The sequence below is a fragment of the Musa acuminata genome, chromosome BXJ1-6, assembly GCF_036884655.1.
Source record: "Musa acuminata AAA Group cultivar baxijiao chromosome BXJ1-6, Cavendish_Baxijiao_AAA, whole genome shotgun sequence".
NCBI lineage: Eukaryota > Viridiplantae > Streptophyta > Magnoliopsida > Zingiberales > Musaceae > Musa > Musa acuminata.
Genome location: NC_088332.1, coordinates 20,261,481 through 20,274,827, shown reverse-complemented (window position 1 = coordinate 20,274,827; position 13,347 = coordinate 20,261,481). Strand labels below are relative to the sequence as shown.

General features: G+C 34.7%; 1 protein-coding gene and 1 long non-coding RNA gene across 2 annotated transcripts; one reads left to right on the top strand and one right to left on the bottom strand.

Annotated features, from left to right (window-relative positions):
- Window positions 1–2,815: 2,815 nt before the first annotated feature.
- On the bottom strand, window positions 2,816–8,353 carry LOC103988678 (ATP-dependent (S)-NAD(P)H-hydrate dehydratase). Its single transcript, XM_009407285.3, has 12 exons — window positions 8,201–8,353; window positions 7,684–7,948; window positions 6,079–6,155; window positions 5,843–5,952; window positions 5,656–5,770; window positions 4,689–4,751; window positions 4,418–4,581; window positions 4,277–4,338; window positions 4,107–4,173; window positions 3,508–3,573; window positions 3,291–3,419; window positions 2,816–3,212 (listed from the first exon to the last, which is right to left on the bottom strand). The coding sequence occupies exons 2-12, from the start codon at window positions 7,919–7,921 to the stop codon at window positions 3,185–3,187; spliced, it is 1,119 nt and encodes a 372-aa protein (XP_009405560.2). The 5' UTR covers window positions 7,922–7,948; window positions 8,201–8,353; the 3' UTR covers window positions 2,816–3,184.
- A 64-nt stretch (window positions 8,354–8,417) lies between these two features.
- On the top strand, window positions 8,418–11,935 carry LOC135676609 (uncharacterized). The gene is made up of 2 exons (XR_010514350.1): window positions 8,418–8,729; window positions 11,254–11,935. It is a non-coding gene; the product is annotated as an uncharacterized LOC135676609 (long non-coding RNA).
- Window positions 11,936–13,347: the final 1,412 nt, after the last annotated feature.

Genomic DNA, 13,347 nt, shown 5'->3' with positions numbered 1-13,347 from the left:
TCATAACAAAAAAAAAAAACACCATAAACAAAGCCAGAGAGCATGCAAGTGATATGAAACATACAACTACATTTTAAACAAAACCCATGAAGACTCACGATGCATTTTAAACTTGAGACATTTCATCTCTTTTATTTTTCATTCGACAAATGAATAATGTGTGGCGACATACTTTGTCGAGGCATCTTAGTTGATTAGTAGTTAGTTATATCTGCGATAATTTTCTTCTATTAGTAATGTGTTGCGATGTACTTTTTGAAATATTATAATTTCTCTTACGACGACACATGAAAAGTTCACTTACCGCTTTCTTGAATACAGTTCTAGTATTTCTTGACAATTCAAGGTGCCAGTGATAATGTGTGTTAAGGGGCACAAACATCAAATTGATTAGTCCATCATAATTAATTTTATAGCTTAGGTTGAATATCCAAGTCCCTACTTAAAATATAGTAATCAAATTAATTAAATAATATTAAAAATATATAATAACCTTACTAATAGTAATAGGATATTACCTAAAAATTAGTGTCCATAATAATACTCGAAACAATTGATGGTAGAATTTCTTAATTACGCCTCTAAGATTGTCTAAATGAAAGATAGATCTTCTTGTCATCCTAAATATAATAACTAGAAATACTATTAATTTATAAATAAGATAGCATATTCCATCAATCAATTAACTACTCACTCACGATGAATAGAAACAATCAAACATTTGTTGATAAATAAAATTTAAGCTAAAATTGATAATAATGTCATTGAACATGTAATCGATAAGAACTCAAACTCTATAGATAAAACTCATGATAAATACTTCAAATTGAATATTATCATCATGCCTTCCTCCTTGTCATACGTACGAAGAAAGACATCAATTAATAAGCTACAAATAAAATATTATCACCGAATCAAAATACATATACCGCTATAAGTGAGCCACAATCGATCTTCATCCATTTGCTCAATTTATTCAATTACATCACTTATTGTTGTTAATTTATCTCCCTCCCACAATATTGCAGAATATCTAAGTCGGTCTTTTTCTTTTGAACTCCAAATAATCTGTATTGTCTGAATACCAACTTGCATGAGCTACCTGGTTTATTACAGACTTTTAATTGCTCTCTCTCTCTCTCTCTCTCTCTCTCTCTCTCTCTGATAGTTGGACTTCATACCTTTCGACATAGCTTTGAGCTTTTTAACATTTAAACTCAATCGGACACTTTACAGACCAAATTCGATGTCAATCTGTCCCCTCTAGACACGTTATATTTGTATAACTTAGTAATGGTAAGTTTGACTCTCTTAAAAGTGCAGTTTATATTTGCATTGGGACCATTTACACGCCTAAGATGTGCACATCTTTAATCTTCTTATGCGCGGGCAGGCTTTCCAGCAGTTCACCGGAATAAAAATACAGCTATGTATTGCAGTCCTACGATAGATAGTCCAGATGGCTGGTTTCTGTGGCAGGCGCCGATTAGCACTCACCAGTTTGACAGGCATCGATCGTTGTTTCACTTCTCAGACTCTCCAGGGTATTATTCTTTTTGCAGTCATCTTGGCTGCAATCCCTTCATGTCCCTTGTGGCACCGGCTTAGGATGGATTGCTGTTTTCCATTGGTTTCTTCTCTTCAGGAACGAGTCCTATTCCATGGGCAGTGAACTCGGAGATATATCCTGAGGCCTATCGTGGCATTTATGGAGGCATGTTCCGCCTGCCTCCATAAATTGTTTCTTTAAACATTCCTCTCGATCGTTGCAGTTTGTGGGGACAGCGGGAACCTTCTTCGTTATCGTCGGCGGCGTGGCTGTGGTGGTATTTGTTTTCGTAATAGCTAGCCTACTAGTCTAAGAAGGCTTGAGCTTGGCATGTTGTGCTTTTAAATGTACTTTTCATTACCTACTTAGAATAACAACACTATTGTCGAAGATTACAATAGCACCTATACCTTCACCCAATAGCAAACCGAGGGTGGGTGAGCTTCAAAATACATTTAAAATATGTATTGGGGCCCATTATTGTTCAAATATAAATTAGTATTTTGTATTTTTTTTTTCAAATCTGAAACTACTCAAATACTAAATACTAGTATTATTAGCATTTCAACATTTGTAGGATGTTAGTTTTTTTTTTTTTTTTTTTTTTTAATTTGAAAGTATCTTATGATTTTATTTAAAATTATAATATTGTCAAAATAATTTAGTAAGATTTATAATCTCTATAAGATGAATTTTTATTTATTTTTTAAAAAAATTATATTTTTTTATATGCTTATATTTTTATTTATTATATATTTGAACCATACAATTTTTTTTTATCAAATTACATTTATTTATTTATTATTTATTTATTTATTTAAATAAAAAATATATTAAAAATATTAGAAGAATAAATTTATCACAATATTGAATTAATTTTTGTGATATAATTTTACTAAACAACACTACCTCAAAACATATTTAAAAAAATAATATTCATCTATTATTTATCCAACGATCAAAGTTTTTCACAACTATACATTCACTGAGCTTTTTCATCCAACTACATAATAAAAATACAAACATGATCCAAACCTAAGTTTTAGGTAGCATTGTTGCTTGAAATGGTTCCTTTACCATAATCTGCTGCTGTACTTCCATGACATTATAGATTCCACAACACCACCCAGATCAGCAGATTTGGGTATAAATGGAGAACAGGATGCACAAATGAGATCTCCAACGGCATCCCGTAACAATGCTTGCATACAATAAAAACAAAAAACAACGCTTAGAATATGAAGAGCATAGACCACACAAATCAAATCGAATTGAATGAGCATAACCAATGCTGATAATATTATCGGATACCAAACCACCATCGCATTGTTTTTCACTTTTCGGTATCAAGCAAGGAGAAGAGTTTGGTCATTATTTGGTACATCCGCCTCTTTGATGATAAATGACAAAAGTGTTGAAGTACCGTTCAAGATTACATTTTTGTAGCACAGCATTCACATTATCAGCATACACAGACTTATATCGTCGTCAATGTTTGCTTACTGAACTGAAAATTATTACTGCAGATATTTGAACTCAAATGTACCATACAAGAAGTGAAAGCACATCTTCACATATTATGCCATGAGGAGTGATTAGTTCTTCCAAGATATCCAGGATCTTGAGGATGCAGCATTATTCAGCAGGGCATATGTCTTCCAAACTGCAAAAAAGAAGTTAGTAAAGCTGAAATTTCAAAAGCTTTTTCTTGGTAAAACTACTTTGTAAGGGACAGTGGTACCTCTTCCCCAAGTACTCAATAATATCTGTAGTAAGTGTTGCCCGTTTCTTGTTTTGGAACGCAAGAGCAGCAGCTCTTCTAAGCAGTGCAGAACCAGCAATGCCCCCGAGGACCATTGGATTTGACAAACTTGAAAATTTCAAAACAGTTAGAAGTGAATTTTACTAAAAGAATAATGATCTCATCCAACAAAATGTATATAGTCAAACTGTCAAACCTCTTTCCAGTGGCTTCTTTTGTAGACAATAAATGCCGGCGTGCCCATGATGAAAATACTGCAACACTAGTATCACATGAAAATTATGCAAAAGTGAAAGCTTTAGTTTGCAAAACAGTGTTGCAGCCGTGAAACATAGCACATAGATTATGTACACTCTATACGACTTACATATATATACCAATACACACTGGGTCTGTAATGTGCTCAAATGTGTCTCTATCAAATTGGGAGCACTTGACTGTGTACCAGAATTTAGAAACATCAAAACTAGAGTATAATATGTTTTCTAGAGTCAAGATCTTAAAGTTGCATGTAGTTACATGCTTATATCTGCTGGCAAAGAAATGCTACTTTACAACTGATAAGGCCATTTAGTCTCACTTATCAACAACCCTTTCATATAATCTGTTTTCAAGGTAAATTCATCACTGCAGTAAATGCATTTTAGTTTTTTTCAAAGAAAAGAAAAAAATTAAACCTTACAGAAACAAATGGCCTAGGGTTGTATAACTTGAAGAAATGCAACAGATTTAAATGCAAAAACGTGATTGGCAAAAGACTACAAAGCTTATCTGACATCCTAAATCACAACAAACCTGCCAGAAAGGATGTCACCTTGACCACCACAACGTCGAGGTGAGCCAAATGTGCTCACACTTGTGACTGTAAGACATAAACCATCAGAAAGAACTACAGCTAATTATATAATGACTATGATACCTAAAATTCAAAAAAGATAGTAATATGTACTGCATTTAGCTAAGACCTGCTTCACCATCACTAATAAAATCTGACTTCCCTTTACGAAGAATAGTAACACCATCAATCCTGCGAGGACAAAAAGCTATGTTTAGCCTTCTTGTGAATCACAAAAGAAACAGAAAAGAGAAATTCAAAAGATGATTACCGCCTGGCAAGCAATTGTAATTGGTTGGTACCATCTTCATCATTAACTTCACAATCCAAAGCCTTCTCGACAAGGCGTTTATACTCATTGATATTTGGTGTTAGGACAGCTAATGGGTTTCCACGAACTAAGTCAAGGTTGTTAGTGACAAGAAAGAGACCATCCTGCAAATCATATCAATGTTATCTCTTATGAATTAATCCATGTGCTTCTGATTTAGAGAATAACAATTGAGATAAGATGCATGTTTTATAATGCAGAAAACACATACCCCATCAATGACTATTGGAATGCTTGATTGCCTTGCATGCCTCATGATGTCACTCACGCAACCCTGGCATACCAAACAAGCTTTATTTTGACCATGGGAAGATTACATGGTTTGTTGAATCTGTTCTCAACATTTGGATTTATAATAGGATATGCATATTCATCAAACCACATTCCACTAAGGATGCAGATTTTCTCTTTGTTATTGAGTCATTCTAACTCTTGATGTTTTCCCAACAAATCATTTCCAATTGTCATTAGAAAGAGGATAGATTATCGAAAGAGCTTTAGAAAGTTCTGCTATATACACACACACTAAATTCCCATGTATACTGCAGCTAGCAAAATGTTGGTCCTCCTTGATAGTGTGAAATAGTCAGAAAAATCATACAATATTGCACTGCACCAAGTTGTAGCCATCGCTTAATCACATAATGATTGTCACTGAATGAAATATGTTCCTATCATAAGAAGTCATCCATGCCTTGTGAATGACAGGGAATCTGGACAAAGGGTGTCAATTCACAATAAGGTCATATTAATTGCAATGCATTAACTGTTGCAATGGATTAACATATAAAAAGAGTTTAAAATAGATTAACTGTTGCAATGGATCAAACAGATGTCTGAATAGTAGATTCAACTTTCATGTGGTTTTAGGAGCACCTCAGATTTAGTAGCAGAAATAGTATTTCCTGAGCTAATATTACCTTTCTAATTTCCACTGTTTCCTAAAATCTTCACGCACAGTAGGTTTCTCAGAAGAAGGTACCTTAGTGAACCCTTTCTTCATGTAATTTAATTTTAAGAAAGGTGTGTTGTAATAAACATACAACACTTTTTTGAAACTAGATGGCGAAGGCAAGAATTGGAGAAATGATATGGGAAAACAAATCACAAAGATAGAAATAGGACAACCTCATAAAAGTCAATGGTTGTGAGAATAACTTCTCAAGCTAGCAGCATACCATAAGAAATTGATCTCTTCCTAGTCCCGGACCAACAACAATACAGTCAAATCTTTCCATCCACTTTCCAACTTCAGAAAGAACCTTAGCAGAAACAGAGTCTCTCTCGTCGTCCCTAAGAAACCAAATTGTATATCAACCCTTGTTGTACAAGGCCCCCAAAGAGACTTTCCTAAGAAAGGATTACCTTACACTGTAAGATTCTTCTAAAACTGGATGCACAATCAACTCCGGGCTATAGCTCTTTATCACTGTTGCTGCATCTTTTGTACAAAAAACATGTGATAAGTCTGCCCCCTGCATGGTACATGCCAACCAATTTATATTTATGATGCTATATGAAATTAGAAGCAACAATGAACACGGAACAAAGTTCGACATAATTAACATATGAACTGACTATATGAGAGTGATGGTACTCACGAGTTTTAGAGCTGATATAGCAGCAAAATATGGAGCCCCTGTGTACTCACGACATCCACCAATTACTGCAATCTTTCCTGGAAAAAAAGATGAAAAGATCGTTAGGGTGAAAATAACTCTTTGACAATGACATTGATCTCATCGCACTCAAAGTACAAGAAGGTCATGGTAGTTTTTGTCAATGAGTTGCGTTCAGCAAGATTTTGCCAAAAAAAAAAAAATCCAAATTTCAGCAAAATATTTTGTTATGCTACAAAAAAGAATAGTTGCTTCAAGGTTACGTCTTTGAATTTATGCGAATCTAAATGAGAATATAACATAATATTCAGGATTAATCCTCAAAGCGAATCAATTGGAAGTCAAATCTTATCTTCAATTTGTGCAAAACAAATGATTTATTAAAAAAAATTGCAAGTAACTTGAGATCCATTTAATATGAACTAGTTTCGATACAGTAACACTGAAATGAAGGCAAAGCTATCAAACTACAAGGACATAAGCTATTCATGTTCACGAGAAACCAGCACACTATCTAGTTGCTAGATTATAAAGTTTGTTAATCCAAAGGTATCAAGCTTTATTTGATTCATTCATGCTCTAGCATAATTTTCTTGATATCATCCTTAACAAGCTGGATTTAAAGAAACCAAACTTGGAGTCAGGAATTGCTGTACAGGTTAAAAATTGTCAACAAGGCATGACTATTGATCAATCAGGTTAACCAAACGATGAGGGAATTCATGGTTTCTTTTACAGATTGTAGGATGCCATGCCAGCTTTTGCATCAAGTAATGGGAAGAAATGACTTCTTTTGAATTTAGGAAGTGTGAGGTAGAAAACAGTTATGCTATGAAGTTATAGTTGAAAAGATATAAGTATATGAAACATTTTCAAAAGAAACTCCTGTTTTGCATAACTGGGTATTTTTCATTCATTTTTAATTTTTAGGCATTAAAAGTTATATCAGCATGACATATGTAGCAAGGTCAATAACTTTAAAAGAGTAAACAAGCAGCAGCTGCAGGGGTTTCAGTATGTATAGGTAAATTCTAGATTGAAATTCTTAGTTTGTGAACAAGCTCAATGAATAAGGAGAGAAATCTGGAGAGAATCAAGAGAGAAATAATAATAAGGAAGAGAGGTTGAAGAAGAGGTTTTGGAAGCAACTATAAAGATGATAATATTCATAACTTCAATTTGATTTAATCTTCAGGGCTGATAATAGTCATCATTCACTTATCCATTTCTTCTATCCCCAATAAGACTTAAGAACCTTCTACAATACAACACAGATGGAAACTTAATTCTGAATCACCACAAGTTGACTAGACATTACTTTTTAACAAACTTCAGGTTTTTTTTCCACATACCTTCCTTTGGTAGCTCATGAGATGACTTTTCTTGTTAATGTGATGCAGAATAATCTATGTTCTCCTTCTCTCTCAATTAACAGTGAAAATATAACCTTTTTTTATAAGAACTCTAATATGCTACAGTGATGGAAAATGTAAATAACCTCATAGATGCATAATGGTAAAGTTAACTACCACCAACACAATGACAAAACTAAATTGCTACCAATTTTACAAGCATGAAAATGTTCACCTGCTTGGCCTTTATAACGAATGGGGTCTAGCGCTGGTGTTACCCTCCGAATAATGCTCTCAGCATCAGCCTCTGATGCCTCGACATTAGCGCCTTGTATCCCTCGCATTCTATGTGAATGTATCCGACAACAGTATCCACCCAAAGACCTTATCAAGAAAAGCTGCCTCCTTACCACCGCTGACGATGCCCACATGCAATACTCTGGACAACCAGAGGAAGCGATGGAACCACTCATATCATGTCTTGATCACACATCAAGCATCTGTGTCCCGGGTAAAAATCAATCATAAAAAAGAAGGAAAACCAGGAATTACCGCTAGCAAATGTACTTTTCTCAACTAATTCATACATGGCAATCAGAAAGCCCGTATTTTCGATTCGAATATGATTCTATATATCAAAGTGAAAAAATATTGGCGCAGATCAAGCTAAACCTAAGAACAGATCCAAGGAAAGAATTAAACGTTGGACCGACAGGGATACTGAAAGCATTGATGAGATTATCCATGCTTACCTCGTCGTCGACCAAACACCCAACCAATTCCGTTCCTTCGATTAACAAATCTCGAGTCGATGCAAGAAAGAGAAACGGATAGAAATGGCGACACTTGGGGACAACAAACGGGGAGCGGAGGTCGAGACTCCATAGAGAACGAGAAACGGATGTACGGGAAACGACACACGAGTCGAGCAACAGAGAGTGTCGTTTCCTCCTATGTCGGGCCGGGCCAATATTGGCTTTGGTCCAACGGCCTACAACCAATGACCGGGTCCCGCCTGGGGATTAAACAAGGCTTTCCATGGTTCGGTTCATCTTGTGGCCAAGGACGAGGGCATTATGGTCAGTTGACGCAGATCGATAAAGAAACAGGGGACAAAAGCACCGTCGCGTTCCCAAGTCTCACGTTGTCCACCCAGCCTTCAGCCGCCGTCGCCGGCGCTAACCCACTCGCTTCAGTGCCACCCCCGCGGCTCCACGGTCAAGTCCTGCCTCTTACCGCGGGCCAGTCGCTGCCCTCTTTGCCTACGAGTCGTCGATCAGGGTTAGCAAATCTAATAAGCTTCTTGTTTAGGTTACCACCATTATTATGTATTGAAATTTCAATCGTTTTAAAATTCAGTTCTTTTGTCGGATGATCTTATTTTGGTCAATTTGCTGTGAAAAATTAAAGCGCAATGGATAATCTGCCGTTGGTAGTTGACTAAAAAGCCATCTCCTTTTACTAAACGGACGCATTTACATTATCTACTGATTAACCTCCATCAATGGTCGCTAGTAGCTCATGTATGTATGTATGTACATACATGTTGCTTGAGCTACTAGCGACCATTGATGAAGGTTAATCAGTAGATTTAATGTATTCTTGTGTGTTGCCCAAATCAGTTGATATATAATTTGGGGCATATTTACTTCATAATTTTTTGGGACATGGCATATATGATTTTGCACTTGTCATACATTCTTGAGGGGAACTTTTAATGCTCAAGTTTCATTTATACAGACCTCGATGTTGCATATTAAAAAGTGATGGTGGAACACTCAGATGACATATTGACAATCTCAGCATGATCTCGTGGGCTAAAGTTCCTAGAAGTAAAGTTCATTATTTTTATAAATTTTTCATGGTGCATCCTTTCGGAACAAAATGGAGGATGTGGAAAAAATAGAAAAATAATCTGCAGAAATTTATCTTAAATCATATAATTTGCATATTAAATTTATTAATATTTGTATTAATATTGTCAAGAATCATATTTTAGAATATTTCATCTTATTTGGATGGTTTTTGGACCATAAATCTAGTCAATATCTTGGATCATGTTACTGGATTTGTTAATTTAGGTATTCATGAGTAATAGATCATATCTTGGTGCTTCATATCTTGAATTTTTGTAATAGATATTCATGAGTAATATCTATTTTAGAATATTTCATCTTATTTGGATGATTTTTGGACCATAAATCTAGTCAATATCTTGGATCATGTTACTGGATTTGTTAATTTAGGTATTCATGAGTAATAGATCATATCTTGGTGCTTCATATCTTGAATTTTTGTAATAGAAATTTAGGTATTCATGAGTAATAGATCATATCATGAGTAATAGATCATAGAAAAATTGAATTTTTGTTCTTCAGCAATTTTGGTGCTTCATATCTTAATATTTTTTATTTCCTTTTCATTGGCTCCATCACTGACTTTGAATTGGAACTGAGGTCCAGTCAATAGCTAATATAGTTCTAATAATTTTGCATCGTGTTGGGGGCCAAAGTACGTAGACTTCTGGATAAATTGCTGTCGAATCAGATATATATAAAGTGAACAACTCAATTCTAGCGAATTGAATTGGAGAAGTCCTTTCTCGAGACTTCTTTAGCCAAGTTAAGAACCAAGAGGGTTTATACTTCCTCATCAACTTCTTGTAGTAGGCTTTTCTATTTTTTTATTTCTGTCTGATTTTCGTTACTAATTTAGTCTATAATTTAATTGGACAAAAGAGTTATATTTTAAGCCTAATTAATATCATGCAGTCCCAGTATAAGCGATCGTATACAGTTAGGAAATTTATTTTATTTTAGTTTGAGAGGTACAGTAACAAGATTAACTTATCTTTCACAACTGCCATATATATGAATCCTAAGGCTTGTACTTGGTTAGCATTTTAATTTCTATACCATAAATTTATCTTTATTAGTATTTTAGTTCTCTAATTGATAATTCAGGCTTGTACTTGTTGGAGGCATCAACATTTATCATGCCACTATGTCTACAATGTACAAATTGGAAGTGAAATGGTACAAGATTCTAGTTTCTTCCCTCTCTTTGAGGACAAAGGTCCAAATCCATGTACTCTATAAGTTATAATGCCCTAGCTAATTATCCAATGTATTCATGGGTACGATGATGACTAAATGGGTTGACATTCCTCATAACACACATTCATGATAACGAAAAAGTTATCTACAATAATTCATACAATTTATAGTTATTTTATTATAGCCTCAAAATTGTTCCCAATTCTGTCAGTAGCACAATGAATGTGATTTAAAATGTTGAGTTTTGTTGGAACTCAAATTACTTTGTAACAGACAGATTTGGACATCATATATAGCAGAAAAGGGAGATTAAGGAGACTGGTCCTTGTGGGCCGGTGGCTTCAGCAGTATGCGTGGATCCTCTTTATTTTTGGATTGGTATAAGGCTTCAGGGCGTATCAAATATGTGCGAGTACAATATGTATAATTATCGTACAAAAAGCTTCCATGCTGCTACTCCTTTCATGGGTTCCATAGATGATGTTCTTCTAGGACTTGATTAGTTTTTTTTCTCCACATTAGTGATCTGCCCATGAAGCAACTGGAATATTTGAACATATATTTCAAGTGGATGTATAGAGGAAGTTGTTTAAGGACAGGGAAAATGTTTCATCTTTTATATTGTTAGGAACTCAGGACACTCTTCCATAATAATCTTATTAGTGCTGCTTCACATATAGCTAGTGAGTTTTGCATGCTCTAGTGCGTATCTTTAGCGTTTAAGTTGCTTGTTTTCTCTTGATCCATAGTGTAAAAAATGGCATGCGGTGGAGCTGTTGTCCAAGTGCCCAACCTTGGCTTTGGTTCACAAAAAAAGTTCTACCTTCAGAGATACAAAATGACACAGAAGTATTCACCCAGATACCGAAGTATTCGAGCAGTACAGGAAAATGAGGGCCCACGAAGACTAATTGACATCATTCGCCTCATCCCAGATGCCTCAAGGAATTACTTCAGAAGCAGTCCTCGCAGAGCACTTTTTGGTGGTATCTCATTGTTGGGTGGCTTTTATGTTGCACAAACAATTTCTCTGTCATTTGGTGCTTTGGGTGTGAATGATGTAATTGCTGCAGTGGTATGTGTTCTTCTTACTGAGTATGTGACCAGATTTTACTACAGTCGGCCCAAAGTAACCTTTCCTATTGCGCTACTAAACAATTTCAAGATGGGATTCACATATGGGCTTTTCATTGATGCTTTCAAGCTTGCTAGTTAAGATGGAATTCCCAAATAGAAGCCGAATTCTCATTCATTATGTAAGCCTTGCTTAATGTTAAAAGGTTTCGATTCAGTATGGAGCTCGGAAGTGCAGAAGGATGTAGGCAGCTCGTGTTGCTTCTATTTCATGGCTATTGTATATGCAATGGGCATTCTCATATATTTATACATATCTGGTTGCTTGTCTTGGAAATTATTTTGTGCATCAGTTCATGTGGTGTTTTGTTAGGATTATTTTGCTGCATCCTTGTCAACCCAATTATTCCGATTAATAAATCTAAAAAATAATATATTATCAAAAATTAGAGGGAAGATAAAAAAAAAATCTCGAGGTATGAACCCTTGTCTAAGATATAATTTTATCTTTCCTTCTTGTAAGGTTTGTATTTTTGTATATCGATTACGACTTCAATCACTATTCTACCGGTGCATCCGAGTGTTAATATGTTGGAGTGTATTTACTTTCAGAAAAAAAAAACCTAAAATAGATTGAAAATAGGAAAAAAAAAATCTGGTTATACATATATATATATATATATATACATATATGTATATATATATATATACATATATATATATATATATGTATATATATATATATACACACATATGTATACATATATATATACACACATATATGTATACATATATATATACACACATATATGTATACATATATATATATACACACATATATGTATACATATATATATATACATATATATTTATACATATATATATATATATACATACATATACATATATATATATAAATATACAAATATATATACGAGTTTTATTTCCAACAGATTGGCCAAACACTTGCTCCAAGGATCAGAACCATTCACCATCTCCAGCATCCAGCAAGGAGCTTGTGCTGCAGATGTGCAGAAAGGCTCAATCAATATGCATCTGCAGAGCTGTTTAAACTGCTTCAATACAAACTGGACAATCTCACATCACAATGCAACTTAACAACCTCATTCCTTCCCATTTCTGACATGGAAATTTTTTTGGAGATTGGGGTTCATGCATTCTGATGGCGCTCTCTGAATCTTGCAGTAGATGGTGGCATAAAAGCCTGTTGGGGGGTACTTAATGGATCCAAGGACAGGAGGCTGGGCAAGCAGCTAAACGTGTTGGCCAATTACTGCCATCTTTAATTGGAGAAGTTGCTGCAGAGAGGAAGCATAAATCTTTGAAGCAATGACGCTGGTGATTAATTCTTATACAGATAGGGCAAGAATCAATGCTGCATTCAAGGAGAGAGTGTCAGACACATGAAAAGCTTGACTTCTCCTATTTGTGGAGCTTGTTGATCAATCAAACAATGGAATTTAAATGCTTGCAGGAGTGGATTGAGTTGGTCTTCAATGCACATCTTGTTTGATGGTGTTATTTTAGTACTAGTTATGAAGACATCTCCATGTCTTGTGCATCAAGATATTGTTCTTCATCACAATAGTTGTCTTCTTCAGATTACATTACCTATAAAATATTAGATAGTGATAGTCATCACAACCTAAGGTTCAAAATCTTATTTAATATATTTATATTAAATTCACTTAACAAATGTTTAGAATTTGATACCTTACTTAACAAAGGTTTCTGAAACCATATTTCAT